This window comes from Mercurialis annua, linkage group LG2 (genome assembly GCF_937616625.2).
Source record: "Mercurialis annua linkage group LG2, ddMerAnnu1.2, whole genome shotgun sequence".
NCBI classification, from domain to species: domain Eukaryota; kingdom Viridiplantae; phylum Streptophyta; class Magnoliopsida; order Malpighiales; family Euphorbiaceae; genus Mercurialis; species Mercurialis annua.
The window spans coordinates 57,240,474-57,263,025 of NC_065571.1; the positions used below are offsets into that span (position 1 = coordinate 57,240,474).

The following is a 22,552-nucleotide window of genomic DNA, read 5'->3' on the forward strand; positions in this document are numbered from 1 at the left end:
TATTTGAATATACAAATTAAAATATGAATTTCAGCATAATTTACAATTAGAATACAAACTTTAAACTTGATAATATTAGTTACCAACTTTTATTTTTTACCTATGTCGTCTTTCGATCATATTCATTTAAATATCAACTAATCAATTTGTAGTCTACAATAATCAGTAAGTGAAACATACAGATTGCTAAATTGTAGTTCAAAAATCTCCAAAAATACAATTTTTGTTATTCGATTGACATTCTCTTTATATACGACATATTTTTAATATAATCTTTGATCAAGTTATACAAAAAGCATTGTCCATCCCTAATTCATTAATTTTTTGAATGAATTGAAAGCAATAAGGCATCACTTAATGGGCAGCACATGGAATGAAGATTAGGTTAGGTTTGTATTAAGAATTAAACAAGGGAGCAGACAAGAATCTTAACCCTGATCTACTTGCCTATAATAAGTGTTTAGAAACATTTATTTTGTAGCTAGGGATGGATCTGTTAATTAGCCCACATGTTAATTCCATAAACATTTGGATTTTTTGCTGTTCAATCACATATACTTTAACTACGTGTCTTAACCCAACAACTTGGGACTGTTATGGCCAGATTATGTCTAATAATTTCTCAATTATTAGAATATATATAGCTGTAATGTATTTAAATTCTTGTTATTTATAATTTTTGCCCACTTATTTATTTTAGTAATTATTTTAGTGATAATTATTAATATTTTTCAAACCGGATCGAACGATTACTTTTTTTAGATCTTTTTTTAGTCTTTGTAGGACGAAAGTAGTAACTAATTAATAACTGTAGTCGACTCATATAATGTTTAATTTTTTTTACTAAAAATTGCTATTAATAACTAACCAATTATTTATTACTCTAGCCATGTTTTTTTATAGCTTGTCCCTGGTATATGTCTCTGATCCTCGAAGAAACAGGAAAACCGAACTCGAACTCGAAATTGAATTCACCGCATCGAATGAATATAAGATGAAAACAAGTTCATGCCACTCATAGAAACCGATGATTTCATGGAAAAAAAAAAATCGAAAAGAGCAAATTACAATTCATCCTCTGGTTCAAGAAATTATTGCAGGAATGCATCAACATCCCACCTTATTACATAGTTTGCTCATATTTGCAGAGCATCGGCAATGGATCCAGCAAGACTAAGAATCTCGAATGGAGCTTTATTCTCTATGGCTTTGACGGTGAAGGGGCATGAATCAGTGATCCAAAAATAGGCAAATGCTTCCTCTAAGCCTTTAGAAGAAATGAGAAAAGAAACAAACGGCATTTTGATCAAAAAATTGAATAATACAATTCCGCCGAGTAGAAATAAGAACGGGTAACTATGTTGTACATGAACGAAAATGTTAAAACGGGAAATGCTGAAATTAAAAATGGCAAAATGATATTTCTTACAAAAATATGTTGTAAATAAGAGGGCTTAGGAAAAATGCTCCCAAGATTCAACAAGTTTTTGTGCAACAGAATGTGGAAGTGTATGAATAGCCAAAGGATCTTACCATTTTTTTTATGTGTAAAACGCTCCCAAGAGCGCTTAGGAAAAACGCCATGGGTGACATATGCACTCACTTTTGCTGCACCATGAGCTGCCAATACTTTCTGGAAGAAAAGAAAAGGAAATATAAGATAATTATCTTATAAAGCCCGAAAATCTAAAAAGCCCGCCGACCCCGACCCGAACCCGGCCCATGAACAAGTCTAGTTCATAGTTAGTAACTTAGGAAAAAACAAAATGAGCAGGAATATCAACTATTTACTTGTTGAAATACAAACATCCAAGATTGGATCTATATGTATAAATTCATTTGGAACAATGAGGTAATTCCTGACGAAACTCAACTCAGCCGAATTGTTAACTAATAGCTATCTCTCTATTAGTAGTCCGAATTAAAACTCCAAATTCTGATCCATCTAATTTTGGACTGTTTGTGTCAATGCATTTAACATGGATCATAGTATCGACAGTGATGCAGCATAACACACAACATTTTAAGCAAAACAAAAAAAATTAAAATTGGAAAAGGAAGTATAAAACTAAAAGCACAATGCAAATGAGCAGCTTTAATACTTAAAATTCAAAGCAACCAAGCTCTTGAGGGCTAGAGATATCTTTAGCAATATAATGGTATAAATTTGGCAATTCGTTTGACATACTTAGTGCTAAAAATAGCCATTCATTATCATAATTTACTCATTTCTGAATACAAAGTTGAAATCAACACATTTAAAATCTCTCTTTGACTCTCATTTTACAATTCCCAAATTCACGGAATGTAAAACAGAAATCATAAACATTTTTTTTTGTAGTTAATATCTTCATTCGTAGTTTTTAACAAACTCATTGAATACGCTCAGTTGAATCTTCGGACAATTAGCTAGAAAAGAATGAGAGGAACTTGATGAAACTTATAACCTTCAAGAAGTAACCATCAAGTTATTCTATGACACTCGTTATCTGCCTCTCCTTGAACAGAAAATCAATGTTTGTTTTAAAAGCTAAAAAAAGCTTTGCGATATGAGACAAAGAAGTGACTAAATTCACACCAACATATGTAATTCAATTAAATCCTTCAAAATCCATTAGCAGAATTTGATTATAGAAATAAAAAGTTTAGGAACAAAATACAAAAATCGTGGAATTCATAAAAGTTGATGTCGAGAAGAAAAGCAATATGTTACAAGAAGCATATACCAACTGAACTGATTAATAGGAATGCATTACAAAAAATAATTAAAAGAACATAAAATTGAAAAAGATGGTTTTATAGAAAATTAACCTGACACTCGATAAGGGTGCCTCCAGATTGCACCAAATCGTCAACAATGACCACATGACAACCATCAGGATTCCCCTCCTTTATTCGAACTATCCTCTTATCACCTTCACGGACCTTATTGCACACTACCTAAAAAACAACAGATGTAAATTTCCAAAACCATGTGATAATTAGGACATGAAGATATTTTGTTTGTTAGACAAAAGTTTTGAACCCCGACCATGGGAAAATGATCCAACAGCTTGTGGAATCGTTTCCATGCTCCATCATCCGGAAATGCTATAACAATCTAGAAAACATCCATAGTGATATGAAATTCATTAAGGAAATAAATCAGATAACCAGAAGGATCATTAGAACAACATAAACATTTTTAACAATGCAAGCAAACCTTATCAGCGTCTGGAAGCTGGTGAAGACGTTGCTTTAACAAGGGAATCCCAGTGTCAAACAAAGGCAAAACCTGGTCCCCAAAATAAAACCTTTCCTGCATTTACCAAAGACAATTTATGTTACTTGATATTGTAATCTGCTATAGCTATGTACAAATTCATTCCCAGTATATCACTAAGGTCTAAAGACTTTAAACCTAGCTATATCTTAAAGGATCTTATGGCGTCAAATGTTTCTTTTTCCACAAGAGCAGACATTTTATTATGAGGAAAATAAGGAGACAACCATGTGGATCCAAATCTAACACGCACAGACAATAAACAATACAAGAAAACACAACTTAAAAAGGAGAGACCTCTGATCTGCCTGCTAAATGGTTAAAGATACTCCTTTAGAAGCTTCTGAAGAATAGCCAAATAGAAAAACCAAGAAAACCAAATTGCATAACAGACTAAAACAGGCAATCGTCTTTTGGGAAAGGACTCATCTACGACAATACTTTAACAAAGTTCTGGACAAAAAAGTTCATGTAATTTAAGCAAAAGATATGTTTTGTCCAAAGGAAAAGAATTTTGGCAACCTTTTATGGTGCCCTCTGGTACCAAAAATATTAAATATGATGTAAAAAATCAGTAAATGAGTAACTTTTCAGCAACTGATATGCTTAGATATATGAAAACTCGTTTGGCCTTTCCTTGCTAAAAAGATGAAACATTATAAACACACATAAAATACAAAAATAAATGCAACCCAATTAATTTTTTAAAAAAAAATCTAAGGAAAGGGAAATAAAATAACAAGATAAAAACCTGCAGAGCATGTATGTCGTAGATAACTAGACTAGTAGGGCCGCCCCTTGATATGGGAATATTTGATAAAATTCTCGCCATGGTAAATGCAGTTGCAACATCTCCCTCTTCTTCCATTCGCTCAAAGGAGCCAGTTGGAAAGAATGGCAAAACCAATGTAAAGGATGCGACAAACAGCCGTGGGAGTGCATATATGACAGAGAGCTGTTCAAAAATGACTGCTGGGGAAGAAAAGGCCGCAAGGAAGGCAACATGCTGACCTCGCATATCTTGTGCATTGTTGATAAAAAGATTCGGAAACCCATCATCAAAATTCCTACATATATTTACAGACAAATATCAACACCAAGGTACTCAATGCCAAGCTACAGGTAAACTAGTAACGCGCAGGCATAATATGCAGCTGAAGTATTCGTTAAAACAAAGCAAAGAACATATCTTTACATCCGATAACAAAAAGACGGCTAAATCATTCGTCATTAAAAATCGGGAATTCCTAGCCTAGCCAGGAGGGTTCATGTGAACCATGCTTGCAAAGAGGCCACTATACTTAACTCTGCAATTCGTAGGTCGACGAAGAACCGGTTGAGCCAAGGATTTCACAAATTGTTGCAAACTCCAACCCGTTTTCTGACTACTAAATATGTTAATTCTTTGGTTAGACTTCAAAGATTTTGCTACAAGTTCCAAAATTCTCAATCAAAATCTAATTCTTGAAATTCAATTATCCAACATCCTCTATTCAAGTAAACACATTTTACAGAAATACAACAATTATGAATCAAAAGAAACCAATCCCAACTCAACTAAGCTCGAATCTAAACCAACTACAAGACAATAAAAATAAATAACCAGCGAGTTACAGCTCCAATGGTATAAACGCTGAGTAGAAAACCGCTAAGTTCGTGGGTTCAATTCCTTCCACAAACATTTTCCCTCCCCAATTATATAAAAACAAAAGAATACCTCCAATTGATGGACTGAAGGTTGATAATGTCAGAGTGGGCAGCAACTTTAGTAGCAAGTTCTTCACATTCAGAGCAGTAAAAGAGATGAACTTGCGGCTTCTTATTATCATGTAGCTGCTTTTTTTGCATTTCTGTGTTCACTGCCATCTTTTTTTATTACTGCGGCTTTAGAAAAGCCTCTAATTTAAAGAAATTTAAGTTTTAGATTATGGGTATCTCGGGGAGCTGAAAAATAAAGGGTTTCTTGGGTTTCCGGTGACGGAAGCTGCTGTTTTTATTTGTCAGTCGTCGACCCTTTATATATATGTTTCCGATGGAGGGCTTCGGCAAATATACTCGGTGTCCTTTCTGATTTATTAGGCTTAATCACCAAAAAAAAATACCACTTTTTAGCCCTTTTTCAGTTGCATCCTGACGTTGTAATTTTGTCAGTTACACCTTAATTTGCACATTTGAATTTCAATTCCACCTTTAAAATTAAATTGGACTCTTTTTCACTCGGAAAAAATTCATAAAAACCCTTATATAATATTTGTTTGAACTCTTTTTCACACAAAAAGTTAAAAATGGATGACTTATTTTAACTTTTTTCAAATGAAGAAGAGATCAATTTAGCACTTAAGGATAGAATTAAAAACCAAAGGTGCGAATTAGGGTGCAACTGACAAAATTACAACGTCAGAATGCATTTGAAAAGGGGTTAAAAGGTGGGATTTTTTTTAGTGATTAAGCCTTTATTATATATCACTTACTTTAATATATACTATTATGTCAAAAAAATAGATTATTGAACGTATTTTTTTAAATTAACAATTGACTAATAGATTAATTAAAGATTTATTTTAGTAAAATAATGGTTTAGCATTTTCTTAAAATATTATAGTCTAATTAGTATATATTTTAAATTTTAAGAGAAAATGTTTTTGACAGTTTTTTAATTAGTTCAATTAAGAAATAAAAGATTTTATTAATTTCTTTTATTTTTGATAATTAAAAGAAAGAGAGAGTGCGTTTTTGTGAGAATTTGAACCTATAATTTAATAAAAAAATTGTATGACGCTTATAATTTATATGATTGGAGCTATAAAGGATACAGATTTTAATGAAGAAAATAAATAAAATAATAGTGTTTTGAACAATTAGCACGTTTTTCTTTTGCCATATGTTTATCTTCATCTACAAATTTGTCCTTTTCAACCTAAAAAGTTGGTAGATTTGAATGTTTAAACCAGTGATTTAGTGTTGTAAAAATGAGCCGGCCGATTCGGTCGGTCTTAATAAGCAAAATTAGCTGCTAATTTGATTGGAACGAAGGAAATAATAAAACAAAATTGAGGCAGTTTAGATTTTTGATCGGTCTAGTCCAAATTCAGAAATATCAAACTGATAAAAAAAAAGTAAAACATTTAATAAAAATAAAATATCTATTAAACCGATTTCATAGATCAAACCATAAACCGGTGGTCTATGTGATTCGATCAAGGTGCCGACCAATAATTTAAAATAAGAGAATTTTTCACCCATTTTCAATATGATCAGCCCACCTTTTTTTGAGGGAATTTTTACCCATTTTAAATATGATCAGCCCACCTTTTTTAAAAGATATCAGCAATCAGCCCACTTTATTTGTACACTCAGAAATGTGAACATGTGATTCGAATAAATATATAACAAAATAATAAATTTGTAATTTTGACCTTTAAAATAGCGAGTTTTTTTTTATCAAAGAATAATATATTAAGACAATAAAGGGATTACAACCTAAATCGTTAAAGTACACCATAGATCAAAATTACAAAAAAGTCAAACACAACCTGAAACACTATAATCGATCTACGAAATGAAACGAGACAACAATAGAAATCTAAAACACTATTTCTATTTAATGATTTAAAAAACATAAACTGGATCAAAACACACGAAAATCACACAAAAGATCAAAGAACATATCAATTTATTCAAAAAAAAAAAAAAACAAACACAAAGCAAGAAACGAGCTGGGAGGACGATGATTTCCGACTAGAAACCGAGAATCACCGTCTCCTGCGCTCGAAACCGATCAAAGTCGAATTTTCTTTCTCTAATTTTTTTTCTCTCTCTAAAAGAGATAAGGATCACCGCGACCAAGTTAATCTAAAATAGCGAGTTTAATTAAAAAAATTACATCGTAAAAAGTCGTATGCTACAAATATTTTAAAATATTCAATTTCATTGGTGAAATAGTAAAATAACCTTTTTATACATGAATAAAGTATAATTAGTTGTTTAATTATTCTTTTGTTACAAATTAATACAAATACAAATAAACTAATAAATTAACTCATTTTTTTAAAAAAATTGATATAAAAAAATTATTTATTAAATAATTAAAAATTATAACATATTCATTTTTTAAATATTTGTATTTATTTTCAAACTGAAATAAATTAAACGACTAAATTTTATTAAAAGTTATTTTATTCATAGATTTTAAATGTTCTTTATCTTCGTTTTAGATTTCAAGAAGAGGGGATTGGAGATTATGAATTTACAAAGAGAAATTGGAGATTTTTGATAAGTTGGTCGTTTTTAAGTGATGATGTTAATTTTTGTGTGTTTTAATGCTCGGGTATAATAGTTGTTTCTAATTACATGCGGATGAGTTTTTTCTGTGTATTGTTGACACTTCATTCATACGTAGGGAGCAACAAAGTGGAGCTTTTGTTAACGTTGTTAGATCAAGGCACCGGAGTAGCCTCGATTTAAAACGTTAAATGCATAAAAATTCAAAACGAGCCTATAGTTGTTCCCCGCTATAAACTGCAGGGGCATATTTGTCCCTTTTTCCATTTATATTAGTGGACTAATTAAGCAAGAAAGCTAATTTTGGGCTTGATTGCTACCATGAAGAAGTTCAGAGGACGAATTAAAAATTAAACCATGGCAAGCTAGTTTAGGGATACGCCTGACTTGCTAGAGACAAAGCGACAATCCTCGCCGCCGTATTGCTTCTTGCTCTCGCCATTCTAGCTTCTGGTAAGCATTTGAAATTACTCGCCCCCAATTCAATGTTTTATCTTAGTAGATTATGCCGCAATCAAATTCATAATAAAATTGCTAGGAACCCTAGTTTCAAACCTCATTTTCATGCTTCCGAACTTCAAAACTCTAGCTGCTGCTCAAATGAAGTAATTGACTGCTGTTTTCAATTCAATTTACCAAACTCTAAATTGGGTCTACACTCAATTTCCCCAATTTTTAACCAATGTAAAACCCCCAATTTTGTTACTAAAGACCTGTGCTCTAACTTTGTGAGGCATCACTGTTCTGGCACTGAAGGTGGGTCTTCTCTGTGGACTGAGGAGATAGAGTATTTAGATGAGTCGGGTAGTGTAATTTATAGTGGTAAGGGTATAAGGTCGGTTGAGCCGGGGCTCGATGACCATGTGATGATTGGTGGGCTGAAGAAGACAATTCTGAATGTTGCTGCAGTTGCTAAGATTGTTGAGATTGTTAAGAGGTGGAAATGGGGGCCGGAATTGGAGACGCAGTTGGATAAGTTACAGTTTGTACCGAGTATGACTCATGTTGTTCAAGCTTTGAAAATTATTAATGATCCTGATGGATCGTTGAGTTTGTTTAAATGGGCGAAGAGGCAATCTTGGTATGTGCCGGATGATGAGTGTTTTGTGCTGTTATTTGATGGACTGAATCAAATTAGAGATTTTGATGGAATTCAGTCTTTGTTTGATGAGATGGTTCAAGATGCGAATAGGGGAGGGATATCTGCAGTTGGTGCATATAATAGGGTGATTCAACATCTAGCTAAATCCGAGAAGTTGGAGTTGTCACTTTGTTGCTTTAAGAAGGCTAAGGATTCAGGTTGTAAAATTGACACACAAACATATAATTTACTTATAACTTCCTTTTTGAATAAAGGCTTGCCTTACAAAGCATTTGAGATATATGAGAGCATGGAAGCAGCGCAATGTTCATTAGATGGCTCAACATATGAGCTGATGATACCTAGCTTGGCAAAATCAGGTCGTTTAGATGTGGCTAATAAGCTTTTTCAAGAGATGAAAGAAAGGAAAATTCGTCCAACTTTTAGCATATTTTCTTCACTTGTTGATTCAATGGGGAAAGCAGGGAGGTTGGACACATCCATGAAGGTTTATACGGAAATGCAGGGTTTTGGACTTAGACCATCTGCAAGTATGTACGTTTCTTTGATTGAGTCTTATACAAAGGCTGGGAAGTTGGATACTGCTGTGAGGCTCTGGGAAGAGATGAAGAAAGCTCGTTTTAGGCCAAACTATGGGTTGTACACGTTGATTACTGAATCACATGCTAAGTCAGGAAAGCTTGATACTGCTATGTCCCTCTTTAATGATATGGAAAAGGCTGGGTTTCTACCAACCCCATCGACTTATTCATGTCTTCTTGAAATGCATGCTGCCTCTGGACAAGTAGATTCTGTAATGAAGCTGTATAACTCGATGACGAATGCTGGTCTGAAACCAGGTCTGAGTACATATACCGCCCTTTTGACACTTCTGGCTAGTAAGAAACTTGTCGATGTGGCCGCCAAAATTTTACTTGAAATGAAGGCCATGGGATTTTCTGTTGATGTGAGTGCCAGTGATGTTCTAATGGTGTACATTAAGGATGGTTCTATTGACCTTGCCTTGAGGTGGCTGCGTTTCATGGGTTCATCTGGAATCAGAACAAATAATTTTATAATAAGGCAGTTGTTTGAGTCTTGCATGAAGAGCGGTTTATATGAATCAGCCAAGCCTCTCCTTGAGACCTATGTGAACTCTGCTGCTAAAGTGGATCTAATACTTTATACATCAATTCTTGCTCATCTAGTCCGATGCCAAGAAGAGCAGAACGAGAGGCATTTGATGTCCATTCTCAGTGCTACAAGACATAAGGCGCATGATTTTATGTGTGGGCTTTTTACGGGTCCCGAACAAAGAAAACAACCAGTGTTAACCTTCGCTAGGGAGTTTTTCCAGGGCATTGATTATGATTTGGAAGAGGGTGCTGCGAGGTACTTCGTAAATGTTTTGCTCAATTACCTTGTTCTTATGGGGCAAATAAACCGAGCTCGATGTGTTTGGAAGGTTTCCTATGAGAACAAGCTTTTCCCAAAGGCTATAGTTTTTGACCAACATATTGCTTGGTCCCTTGATGTTAGGAACTTATCCGTAGGAGCTGCTCTCATTGCAGTTGTGCACACTCTCCATAGATTTAGGAAGCGCATGTTATACTACGGTGTTATTCCAAGACGTATCAAATTGGTTACTGGACCCACTTTGAAGATTGTTGTTGCACAAATGTTGAGTTCCGTAGAGTCCCCATTTGAGGTTAGCAAGGTAGTTCTAAGAGCTCCAGGGGACTCTGTTATGGAGTGGTTTAAGAAACCTATTGTCCAGCAGTTTCTTCTTAATGAGATTCCTTCAAGGGCTGATGTACTCATGCATAAGCTGAACACACTTTTCCCGAGTTCTGCTCCTGAAATCAGATCACTGACTCCTCCAAAACCGCTTATTTCAGGGAGAGCTGCGTAAATATTTGTGATAATTGAGATCAGTTACCAGGTGATTTACTTGTTCTGGAATGAATTATAAGTTATTACTTATTAGTTTCTCAGCATGGTCCTCAGTCCTCTTTTTTTTCTCTCAGTAAAGTGAGTGATATATGAGAAGCACAAACCGACAATAGACATAACAGGAAATCGAAATATGAGATGCAAAATGGATTTTATGTTCAATTGCTGCTACACAATCAAGCTATTTTTTTTATCTTACGTGTTGTTTTGTTGAAAGATGTGATTGACTCCTATGCCTAGCTATATTTCGAGTCCATTAGCTGATATCATAATCTGCATTCAGTTTTACATTTCCATTTTTTTAATGTCAACTAAAACAAAAAGGGACATTCTTGGTTTTCTAAAGTAGAGAGGTAAATCTGATTTACAGAAGGATTTAACTTTCTGCAGTTCAGTGCCTACGAGTAATGAAAAAAGGAAGCATTTCAAGTTGGAATAATCAGGAAGTGCTGAAACTGAAACTGTCTTTCCTTTTGGGTAACTTAAAAGCAAATCTCTTCATGGAAGAGAAATAGTTGAATCCTTTGGCTTGCCGATTTGCATAATGTTATAGCAGGCAGACTATTTTTATGTTAAGTTTGTGAAAGTTGAGCTTTAATTATATACTAGATATATGGGCAATTTATTTCTTAGTCCTATATGAGCTGAAAATTAATATTGAACAATTTTTTCGGCACGGTTCTAATTGTGTTTGTGCTTGTTAACAGTCCATGGAAGCAGAATTGAAATCCAACCATGGCTTCTCTTAGTGACTTGTGTAAAAACTAATTGCTCGCAAGGTGAGATCCCAGCAGACCTTCCTCCTTTTTATTCTTTAAAAAAGAACTCCTCTGTTGATGCTTTTCTTTTCATCGACTACGGATTTGCTTCAAATGCTGAAACTGAATCACATAAACTTTCCTTATTTGCTCGTTTATTTTTATTTTCATTATTGCCATGTGTTTATACATGCTTGGTTAAGATGCCATTGAGTGTTGAGAAAGCTGATAAAATTCAGTTCTTTATCTCTGTTTCAGAAGCTGTAAAAACATATGCCAGAGAATCTGGCTTGTTGGTTCATTTTGGAAGAGGAAGGGAGAGTTGAAAGTTCGTCAACGATGTCAGACTAGTTCTGTACATAAAACATCTGAGTCGTAGTCTTGATTCATCGGAGAACATGACCTCCATACGTGCCTGGTAACCGCTTTTTTCTGCCATTGCTACAAAATGTCAGCATCCGTCGAGAGAATGTGAGTAAGAGACTTGTGATTGATGGTCAGGATGAAACGGAATTGTTTCCCTTCCATTTGACTTAAATATCAATTTGCCCCTTAAACTTGCACATAAATTAACTGTATTATAAAATTTTGTTACTGTTATCAATTTGGTCCGGAATGGGGAAGCAAATTGACATTTAAATCCTCTCCATTTGTCTTTTAGAGCTCGAATATATTAGGAGGATCAAATAGAGTTCAAAAAATAGGCTCAAGTGATACATACAGGGAAGGAAAATACTGGAGGAAACTACAGCTTCTCTGAGGGCATCGGAGTCTCTAAATTAATATTTGATGACTATATCTTTAGGAGAGTCAATAAATATCAATTTGGCATTTCTCGTTTTCTTTTTGTCGGAAAGATTAAAATCTTCATTGATAGCAATTTGATGATTATTTATCAGAGTCATTCAAATAGAAGTCACCAAAATTCAACACCAAAAATAATTTTTTCTATCTTTAATAGTTTAATCATTTTTTAAGTCTAATATTTCATATATTTTTTAACCAATTACACTCATAAATTTATTCATATTCATCCAATTAATATATTTAATATTATTTATAATTAAATAATAATAAACATTTTAATTATAATATTTTATGTTATTAAAACTTAATTTATATTAAAATTATTGAAAATAAACATTACATTAATTTATTCAAATTAACTTAATAAAAAACTAAAACTAACTAAAACACAATTCAGTTCCTATAATGATTATGTTGTATCCACAAATACTCTATTAATATATTATGAAATTTATATGAGTATTTTTATTTTTAATTTGTTTGTGTTGCGTGAAAAATTGTTAAAATTGAGTATGAGTATATACCGCTATTTTAACCGGTTCATCTGGTACTTACACTTCCATTGCATCTTGAATTGTTGCATTAATATTTCGTTCTCATCAATTATCATGTTATGCATGATAATACATGTAGTCATGATTTCATATAGCAAATACATTTCTTTTTCAAAATTTCAAAGGTCTCATAGTAATTGTAAAACACGACTTTAAAACTTCAAACATACGTGCCACATCTTTCCTGCATGCCTCTGGTTCCATTGTATATATTTTATTATAAAAAATATATGATTAAAATATTTTAATATCATCGTGTGTAAAATTATTCTATGATATACATATAAATAAATCTTTAATTAAATAAAAAAAATTCCTGTTAAATTAATATGTAATCAAATTAAAAAATATTTCATAAAATATTTTCATCAAAGAGATTCTCATTGAAGTGAAATTATAAATATAAAAAATAATTTTATGAACATATACTGGTACTATGCTTATTATAATATTCATAATCCATAATTATAAAACCATACAATTGTTTTCAACAAAATAAGAATTACCACATGAATTATGATGCATATATATTATATATACACAATAAGAGAAGTATAGGGGCTAAATCAGTTATGCTCTTAAAGTTTAGGGCTAAAATTGTGTATTAAGCCAAACAATTCGGCTTACTGCGCTTTATTTGTTAATCTTCCCGCCAAACTGTCCCTAATCTTTGCTCATCAGACAGCGTCACTCCTCATTCCTCAAACGGAGAAAAATGAAGGGAGGAACTCTGCAGATCAACTGGCACGGCACTAAACCGGTACTAACCCTAGACTTTCACCCAATCTCCGGTCTCCTCGCCACCGGCGGCGCCGATTTTGACATCAAGGTACTCTCTCGCTTTATCATTTTTGCTCAGTTTTATTTGTTTTTAATCTGACATTTTGAATTCAAACAAATTAAGTTTTATAGGTTATTATCTTATGTTCGAATCAGTGTTTTAAAAACCGAACCGGTGGCCGAACCGGTGAGGCCACCGGTTTCCGGTTCAACCGGTTGAACCGGTTTAATGACCGGTTCAACCGGTTTGATAAATTTAAAAAAAATTCTGATTCACCGGTTTTTTACCGGTTCAATCCGGTCCGATCCGGTTCAATATCCGGTTTTTTACCGGTTCAATCCGGTTCAACCGGTCCAACCCGTTCCAATCAAAAGATCCGGTTTTTTGCAGTTTCAGACCGGACCACTGGCCGGTTCGCGGTTCAACCGGTCCGACCGGCCGGTCCGGTCCGGTTTTTAAAACACTGGTTCGAATTGTTTGTTAATTTTTTTGATTCGGAATTTTCAGATATGGCTAATAAATTCAGCAGGAGTCGGCGATGCACAGAAGAAAATTCCGGAAGCTTCGTTTCAAAATAGCCTTACTTATCATAGCTCTGCTGTTAACGCGCTTCGTTTCGCTCCTACTGGTAAAAATACAGAGCTAAATTGTCAAATTAATTGTGCTACGGATTTGAAATTGATGTGTATATTAGAAGCCTGCATAAATGACTTTGTAACTGCATTATCTAAATTGTCTTACTGCGTTTTCGTGTTTCTTGATTTGATTTATGTTTGTATTATGCAGGAGAATATCTCGCATCAGGTGCTGATGGTATGACTTTAGTTGCTGCGGCTATTTGTCTTTTGTCGTAAACATGTGAATTTACAATATTTTCAGTAATTTATATGGGAACATAGCAAGACAGTTATCTTAAGTTTAACTTTGTGCAGGTGGTGAGTTAATTATATGGAAGTTACACACCACGGAAGCTGGTCAAACGTGGAAAGTTCTCAAAATTTTGTCGTAAGTGCTGCTATCAGAATGCATTTTAAGATGCTTTCTTGCAATCTTTTAGTGCTAGTTAGATTCTCGTTTGTTGGATTTTTTCTTAAAAGTTATGATTATGCTATAATATTTTTTCATGCATAGCTTTAAGATGAACCTTATCTTTAAAGGATATAATCATTTCAATCAAATTTAATTCCACATAGTAAATGAATTATTTTATTGAAATGTTTAAAGGCAACATTTTAAGAAGATTTCCTTATCTTATGGTCATCAAAATAGTAAAAATATATATCCAGGCTGTCTTGATCTTGGACTTAGCTCTAGTCTAGAGTTCATTCCATTTGAGTAAAAAATTAAAGACGCTTAATTATATTTTTGCCTTACTTCCGCTTATAATTATAGTTATCAATCTTGATCTTTGGTAATTTGTTTTATATTTTGTGCATCAGATTTCATCGCAAAGATGTTCTGGACCTGCAGTGGTCTTCTGATTCTGCATTTTTGATCTCTGGATCAGTTGATAATTCTTGCATTATATGGGATGTTAACAAAGGTATGAGTTAAAAGAAAAACCATTACCACGAGGCATATTAGTTAAGATGCTTTGATTGTTAGATTTTTTTTTTGATTTCCCTTTTATCTTATTTTCAGGTTCTGTCCATCAGATATTAGATGGCCATTGCCATTATGTACAAGGTGTGGCTTGGGATCCATTGGCCAAGTATGTTGCTTCTCTTAGTTCAGATAGAACTTGCCGAGTATATGTCCAGAAGTCTCAGACAAAAGGAAAATGTGTTGATAAGATGAGTTTTGTTTGTCAGCATGTCATCTCAAAGGCAGAGCAGCAGACACTAGATGATACTAAGGTCAGAGAATCCGATGATTATCTCTGTTTTCTGCATAATTTAATTAGATTAGTTACATATTGTAGTCCTGATACAATGTTCTCTTGCTGCAGTCTTCCAAAAGCCATCTATTTCATGATGAAACATTGCCTTCTTTCTTTCGAAGATTAGCCTGGTCACCTGAGGGGTCATTTTTAGTTGTGCCAGCAGGTGCAGATATATGCATTTTTCATTTTAAATGAATAATATCATCAAGCTTTAATGTTGTTGATATCTCTTATGCTACATCCTGGTAACTTTTCCTGGAAAAAATGTGTGTTTTACTTAAACAGTGGTTTCCAATTTTGTTCTTTCTTCTGTTTTTATATCTGCTTGCGTGCTGGTATGTTTGAGAACCTTAGAAAGATTATGCTATTTCCTGGTATCAGGGGCAGCAGGTTAAAATACTTTCCCAATGTGAACAAATTTTCTAGTGAAACTTGGCTGTTCAATTAGGATGGTCATTGCTCTTTTGAAGCTGGAATTCAAGGATGTGTAATACGCTGCACGAAGATTCGTGAAACATTGACCATATGATTCAGATGCAAAGATGCAGATATCCCTTGCCATATGCTTCATTTTGTACTACTTCTATCAGGATAATTAAGTGATGCGTGATGCTGATGTTATGACTCAGTCTTTAATTACTAAACTTGCAAACAAATCATCTTGCTGTTATCTAATATGGAGTTCCCACTTACTTTTTTAGTTTATGGCAACGAATTTGCTATCTGACATACTTCATTTTTCCCATTAATGCAGTTAATTTGCTGTCATTTTTTGTCTTTTAATGGTATGGCTGTTCATTAAACAACTTTGTTATTGCAGGTTCTTACAAAATTTCATCTGCATCAGACACTGTGAACGCGACCTATGTCTTCTCTAGAAAGGATCTTACAAGGCAAGACATGCACTTGATTTTCTTAATTTGCTCTATGACATCCGATAAAATCAATATCTGCAGTCCATTAACACCATAATTTTGAAATCAAGCTGAACTTCTTTGAACGCATAGTGATCGACTAAATTTCTTGGAATTGATTTTACGATAGTTTTTTTATATATTTTATGTGCTCATATATTTGAGTTAATAAATTAAATCTCAGAAAATTTATTTTCTATCTTGCACTTACATTTTGTAGAATTATAACATGATATATATGCAGGCCTGCTTTACTGCTTCCTGGTGCCAATAAACCGGTTGTAGCAGTTCGCTTCTGTCCTATGGTGTTTAGCCTCTTGGGATCACATTCAGGTGTCTGTTCTTTTGGTTTTGTGGGGTGCATGATAGTTGAAAATTGAGTGTAGCTGTAACTGGTTAACATAACAAGTTTTTTTGCTTGTGCAGCTGGGTTCTTCAAGCTTCCTTATCGCCTAATTTTTGCAGTGGCAACTATAAATTCATTGTATATTTATGACACAGAAAGTACCCCACCAATAGTAGTCTTGGCTGGTCTTCACTATGCAGCCATAACTGACATTGCATGGTAAGCTTGTGTTTGATAGCTGCCAGAAAATGAATTTCTAATGGAAATCACTTCGTTCTGTGTTTACTTAAAGATGTATGTAATAGCTGCCAGAAAATGAATTTCTAATGGAAATCACTTCGTTCTGTGTTTACTTAAAGATATCATATGATCACACTCGTAAGCATATAAGAAAAAAAACTCTGGGATTGAGAGATACCTATCATTTCACTACTGAAAATTTTGTTGTCTTTGTATTTTCCATACTTGCCCCAATCTGATGGTTCTGTTCCTTCAAATTAGCCAGAAAAAGTGGCTTTCCAATGTACAGTACCCATATTTTGCTTTATGGTTGTTCTGGATTCTAGTTCTATCATTTGTTAATATTTTCTTTTTTGGAATGTCTGGTTCTGTTTGTTGCTTGAAGGTCATTCAATGCCAAATATTTGGCTGTGTCCTCTCAAGATGGATACTGTACGTTGGTGGAATTCGAACTCAATGAACTGGGGGTGCCCATCTCCTTGGAAGGTTTGTGATTTTTTTGTTTTTTAATTTGTTCATTTATGTTTATTTGTTAATTGTCCATTATTTGTCTTACTTTCATACAAATTATGTTTGTATATTTTATAGAACACAAGAATGATACTGTTCAGGTGAATAGAAGCCCAGTTATTGAGAATTTAGATGAAAAAATGTCCGAAACACGTGAAGGTGATGGTTCCATCACACCAGATAGCAGAAAAGTAGAAGTAGAAAGGAATGAAGGAAAGAAGAATATACAAAGTTCAGTAAATATACCCAACTCAAGTAAACCAGCAAAGAGGCGAATTACTCCAATGGTGGTGGACATAAATTAACTCAGTACTTTGGTGAGTCTGTAACTTAAGATTTCATTTGTATAGATTTATTATTTGTCTTTATTAGTGATTTGTTTATATTATTTTCCCACTGTTTAGGAACCCACATTTTCACTAGTAGGCTAGTGATAGTGATGTAGTCCTTACTTGGAACTGAATTTTGCTAGTCATCCTTGGTAGTTAATCTCGAGTCGGAAAATTACTTTTTCTTTTTGTTGTTCATTGACTGTTAGAATATACATTTGGAAACGCATCAAGATGCCATAGTGCGGTCACCACCACACGTAAATCCCGGACTTGTTGTAGTGCATTCATAATTTTTCGTATGTAAATCATATCAAGCTTCATAGAAGTTGGCTCTTACTCATGATCACTTATGCTTGAAGTTTTATTTCTATATATAGTTAGCGGATTTGATACAGAATTTCATGAAATCTTTTTTAACTCGGTTGTTTTTATCTGCATATGAATTAATTTAAAGCAATAGTATGGCAGAATTGAAATAATAAAGGAATAGGCACATTTTTAAATGACTGACTTAAATGCAGAAACTTAAAATTTAAAACCAGTTTAAGAAAAGAGATGCAGAAGACCAAATAGATTGTTTATAACTTTATAACATGCAAAACTTAGCGTATACCAAAAATTTCTTCTGGTGGATCATAAATATGTTTCTCAGGAAAAAGCTCTTCATAATCTTGCTTCACTCTGTTCCTTAGAAGTGGGTGAGGAAGAAGCCCCTTTAACAAAACCCTAAATGGTAATTCATCGGGTGGATCAGGCGATTTCTTCATGTCCTCGTATACGTTCATTGCATCGCCCGGAGATCCATCTTTTAAGTATCCCCTGATGATTTCTGTGTACATTTGAGAGTCCGGGAACAAATTCTCGCTTCTCATTGCTTCCCACAGCTTCATCGCTTCATCCATTTTCCCGTTTCGTGATAATAGAAGGACCAAGTCCTTGTATAGATACACATCAGGCAGATACCAATCTTGCTTTTGAATCACTTCAAATATCTGCAAATCAAAAGACAACATCAATTGCAATTACGAAAGTAATGCATTTCGTCAGCAATTTAGAAGCTTAACTGTAGCCGGCCACAGCTTATTACCAGACTAATCAGCTATTTCTTCAGCAAAAGATCCGGCAGCAACAAAGAAGTATGGTATTTTATGTACCAATTGCAATGCGGACGTTTTTTAGTACATGGAGTTGAAGTGTAGTGAGTCAATGCGGATACAATAAAGTCACGAAAAGAACAAAAAATTCATTGAGACATAACATCAAACACCATACAAGCACCATAAATTTGCAAAAACCTCAAATAGACAGTACCTTGATAGCCAAAGAAACCTCTTCCTGACGCTCAAGCTCAGTGAGAACAGCAATCATATCGAGTTTTAACAATCTCAAGACATGGGATTTAATAAACTTAGCAAGCTTCTCTTCATCATCTTTAAACCTCTTTAATCCAAGGACTACAAAAAGAGCTTCTTTGCCAATGAGTTTCTTGCCTCTCCAAAGGGGTCCTCTAGGCCTCCCGTCATGGTATTGCCTCGACCCACTAGAGTTGGGATTGTGACGGTTTGATATTGTGGTGAAGTCTAAAGCTTGGAATTGTGGAGGTAATTGGGTCTGTTTTGTTAGGTTTTGAAGTAGTGCTGTACTGAGTTTCACAAATCTTGATCTTAAAATGGCGCGAATTGCCATTAGAAGATAACTAGGTCGGCTTGTGCTGTGATAGGGCTACGTTCAGTTTTCCAAGGAGCAACGACGGCCGCGTTCAGCGTTGCATAGCAGGAGCAGAGGCGGCAGCGTTCGGCGTTCGACAGCAGGTGGAGAGGTGGCGGAGTTTGGCGTTCCACAGGCGGAGCAGTGGGAAATGAGGAAGAAAAGAAGGGACAGTGGCGGTGGAAGATTATGGGACGAGGAAGAGAGGCAGGTGACCAAGGATTCGATTTAATTTTTTTAGCAAATTACTGTGATCCCCCATATTTATCATAATTCACATTTTAGTCCCTTCTGTTTGAAAATTAAACTATATGATCCCCACTTTTATTTCTGGCACGATTTAGTCCTTCTGTCCACATTTGGTGTTAGTCAGCGGAGTTAAAAGATATGGATGAATTAATTTTCAAATATAAATGACAAAATCGTTAACAGAAACAAAAATGAAAGAAAAAATCGTTGAGAGAAACAAAAATGTTTTAAAAAATAAAAATAAATACCAATATAACTCTATTAATTAATTAATATTTTGTAAATTGAGTCACATGATCATTTATTAGGAAGAAATAAATTTAAAAGATACTGGTTAAATTTTTTTAAAATCATAAAAAATTATAAATAAATATATTTAGCTAAATAAAATAAAATAAAAAATAAAAGGAATAATTAAATTATTTAATTTTCAGGACAAAATAATTTATTTTTAAATTAACACCCTTAAACTTTAAGGGTTAATTGCAAATTGAATTACAAATTTTACTCTAATTTTCAATTACAACATAAATTTGGAAATTTGGAAATGTCAGTAATCAATTTTCATTTTTTGGCGAATTGATACACCGACCAATCATGCAATGACATGTGGCGGTAAATAATAATGTCCACATCAGTGCTTTTTAGATCGGTATACCAATTTACCAAAAATTAAAATTTGGTTACTGACATTGTCAAGGTTTAAAATTTGTGTTATAATTGCAAATTAGAATAAAGTTTGTGATTTAATTTGCAATTAATCCAAACTTTAAACCATTAGTCAATTAATATGTCATTATGTTTATATAGATCTCAATTTGGATTGACTAATTTAACACACTATTCAAATTTTAAATGTTTAAAATACTGAATTAAATAACCAGTAATAAACAGAGAAGGCAAGACGTGGCATCATTGTTTTCCATTCTATCCAAAATGTGTTAGCCAATCAAACTGCATTTTCCCCTCTCCCTCCATTTTTATTTCCACTTTTACAACAAATCACAAAACAAAGTAACAAACATATGAACTAAATTCACTTATTTTCTTAATTTTTTGTCTAACAATTTATCTCAAATTCAAATGTGAATTTACTTCAATGTTGAACCCTTCTCTTTCCCTGTCTGAAAAATCTCACCACTTCTCCATTTTTAAGGTAATTTACATTTGTTAGTAATAATAAATTTTAGCATTTCTCTTCAGTAACTGTTTGCTTTATGTCTACAGAATCCAATCTCAGATTCCACTAGATTTTCTTCTACTCAAAATGCTTTTTTTAGAGGACAATTTCATGTCAAATACTTAGCTCCTTTTAAGCTGAACCGGGTCCGAAGCAAATATTCAGGTAACTTTAATATCAAATTGTTTGTTTGTTTATCTATAACACGTTGCGCCACGACATTTTCACAGCAAGTCAATGAGCATCTACATAGAGAATCTTATAATTATTACGTATTTTTTTATCATTCATTTTCCACATGACTAGCGCACTTTGGTTTATCGCGAATGACATGGCGCAGTAATTTTATTGTATTTTCCCTTTGAGTGGGGAATGTAAGGATATGTATTGATATTTTAGTGCTAAGAATTAGTTTGGTTTGGTTTGTAATTGTGTTGTGGTGTTTATTGAATTTGAAGGTTTTGTGGTATCACCAAGCTGTGTGTTGCCATTAACTGAGGAGAATGTAGAGAAGGTTTTAGAGCAGGTGAGACCTGGTCTGATGGCTGATGGAGGCAATGTAGTTTTACATGAGATAGATGGTCTTGTAGTTGTTTTAAAGCTTCAAGGAGCTTGTGGATCATGTCCAAGTTCTACCATGACATTGAAGATGGGTATTGAAACTCGATTACGGGATAAAATACCGGAAATCATGGCCGTGGAGCAGATTTTGGATACTGAAACCGGACTCGAGCTGAATGAGGAAAACATCGAAAAGGTAACATGCATAGTGATCATGTGTATATTCACCATTTCTCTTGCAATTTGCAAAAAGGCTGTTTTCACATGTCACCAATGTCGCACGGAAACTTATTTAGTCCTATGTTTCGGCTTTTTGTTTCTGTTTCTAGAAACGTTTTCCAAAGCTTCAAACCTTTATATTTATAATCTATTCTCGTAAAAGTTTGTCAGTTTGCTGTTTTTTATTTCAATATTTTCGTTTCCGTGCAACACAGCATGTGAGCAGCAATACCATTGCGTCTAGACTCGGCTTTATCTACTAACTATGTTACAGCATTAGTAAATTTTGTTTGTTTTGATGCATGATACGAGTAATAATAGCTATGCATTATGTTAAAATGGTGGAACCGGTTTGGTTTCAGGTTCTTGCCGAGATTAGACCGTATCTAGCCGGAACAGGAGGAGGAGTACTGGAGCTTGTTCAGATTAATGATTACGTTGTCAAGGTTAGACTTAGCGGACCTGCAGCCGGGGTTACGACTGTTCGTGTTGCTCTTACACAAAAGTTGAGAGATAAGATACCTGCCATTGCAGCTGTTCAACTTATAGAATGAATCATCAACCAGAGGTATAGTTTATTGTAAAGGGAAAAATACTTCTATGTCATCGTAAAACTCTTCTTGTTCTCCAGTTAACATTTTGGTTTTATGATCAGCTTTTAATCTGAATAGTAATTATCTTCCTGCAGGATACAGCCTCTGCTTGTATCTAGAGTTCTGCATAAACCGAACCAAACTGATAAATTCGATTCCGTTTTGTTTGACACTACAAAAAATTTCCAATTTTTTTATGCGGTTTGGTTTTGGACATGAAAAATTTCAGTTAAGTTGTAGTACAAAAGGAACCAAACCAAATTGTTCGATTGGAAAATTTTGATATCCTTATAAATTCGATTCTGTTTGATTAAAAAACTAAAATTATGGTTCAATTCGAAA

General features: G+C 33.8%; 5 protein-coding genes across 10 annotated transcripts; 3 read left to right on the plus strand and 2 right to left on the minus strand.

The window, feature by feature from the left end:
* Positions 1-990: 990 nt before the first annotated feature.
* LOC126669588 (ribose-phosphate pyrophosphokinase 4) lies at positions 991-5,293 on the minus strand. Its single transcript, XM_050363096.2, has 7 exons — positions 4,980-5,293; positions 4,014-4,329; positions 3,203-3,298; positions 3,032-3,100; positions 2,812-2,940; positions 1,534-1,633; positions 991-1,267 (listed from the first exon to the last, which is right to left on the minus strand). Exons 1-7 carry the CDS (start codon positions 5,126-5,128, stop codon positions 1,137-1,139), a joined length of 990 nt encoding a protein of 329 aa, XP_050219053.1. The 5' UTR covers positions 5,129-5,293; the 3' UTR covers positions 991-1,136.
* A 2,283-nt stretch (positions 5,294-7,576) lies between these two features.
* Positions 7,577-11,975, plus strand: LOC126667671 (pentatricopeptide repeat-containing protein At1g79490, mitochondrial). 4 transcript variants are annotated; one of them, XM_050360707.2, is made up of 4 exons: positions 7,577-10,566; positions 10,968-11,148; positions 11,285-11,356; positions 11,594-11,975. In XM_050360707.2, exon 1 carries the CDS (start codon positions 8,029-8,031, stop codon positions 10,534-10,536), a length of 2,508 nt encoding a protein of 835 aa, XP_050216664.1. In that variant the 5' UTR covers positions 7,577-8,028; the 3' UTR covers positions 10,537-10,566; positions 10,968-11,148; positions 11,285-11,356; positions 11,594-11,975. The 4 variants fall into 4 exon arrangements, with proteins under 4 accessions (XP_050216664.1, XP_050216666.1, XP_050216663.1 ...); XM_050360709.2 differs by having other exon boundaries at positions 10,968-11,054; XM_050360706.2 differs by lacking the exon at positions 10,968-11,148 and having other exon boundaries at positions 7,579-10,566.
* Positions 11,976-13,301: 1,326 nt separating this feature from the next.
* On the plus strand, positions 13,302-18,444 carry LOC126667672 (chromatin assembly factor 1 subunit FAS2-like). 3 transcript variants are annotated; one of them, XM_050360710.2, is made up of 13 exons: positions 13,302-13,525; positions 13,985-14,105; positions 14,264-14,290; positions 14,410-14,482; positions 14,917-15,020; positions 15,119-15,333; positions 15,426-15,522; positions 16,180-16,252; positions 16,518-16,606; positions 16,700-16,838; positions 17,245-17,345; positions 17,448-17,686; positions 18,354-18,444. In XM_050360710.2, the coding sequence occupies exons 1-12, from the start codon at positions 13,412-13,414 to the stop codon at positions 17,672-17,674; spliced, it is 1,380 nt and encodes a 459-aa protein (XP_050216667.1). In that variant the 5' UTR covers positions 13,302-13,411; the 3' UTR covers positions 17,675-17,686; positions 18,354-18,444. The 3 variants fall into 3 exon arrangements, with proteins under 3 accessions (XP_050216667.1, XP_050216668.1, XP_050216669.1); XM_050360711.2 differs by lacking the exon at positions 18,354-18,444 and adding an exon at positions 17,774-17,809; XM_050360712.2 differs by lacking the exon at positions 18,354-18,444 and having other exon boundaries at positions 17,448-17,687.
* Positions 18,218-19,631, minus strand: LOC126667673 (protein THYLAKOID ASSEMBLY 8-like, chloroplastic). The gene is made up of 2 exons (XM_050360713.2): positions 19,013-19,631; positions 18,218-18,693 (listed from the first exon to the last, which is right to left on the minus strand). The coding sequence occupies exons 1-2, from the start codon at positions 19,385-19,387 to the stop codon at positions 18,304-18,306; spliced, it is 765 nt and encodes a 254-aa protein (XP_050216670.1). The 5' UTR covers positions 19,388-19,631; the 3' UTR covers positions 18,218-18,303.
* Positions 19,632-20,585: 954 nt separating this feature from the next.
* Positions 20,586-22,552, plus strand: LOC126669873 (nifU-like protein 3, chloroplastic). The gene is made up of 5 exons (XM_050363505.2): positions 20,586-20,813; positions 20,885-21,002; positions 21,296-21,594; positions 21,980-22,185; positions 22,306-22,552. The coding sequence occupies exons 1-4, from the start codon at positions 20,757-20,759 to the stop codon at positions 22,169-22,171; spliced, it is 666 nt and encodes a 221-aa protein (XP_050219462.1). The 5' UTR covers positions 20,586-20,756; the 3' UTR covers positions 22,172-22,185; positions 22,306-22,552.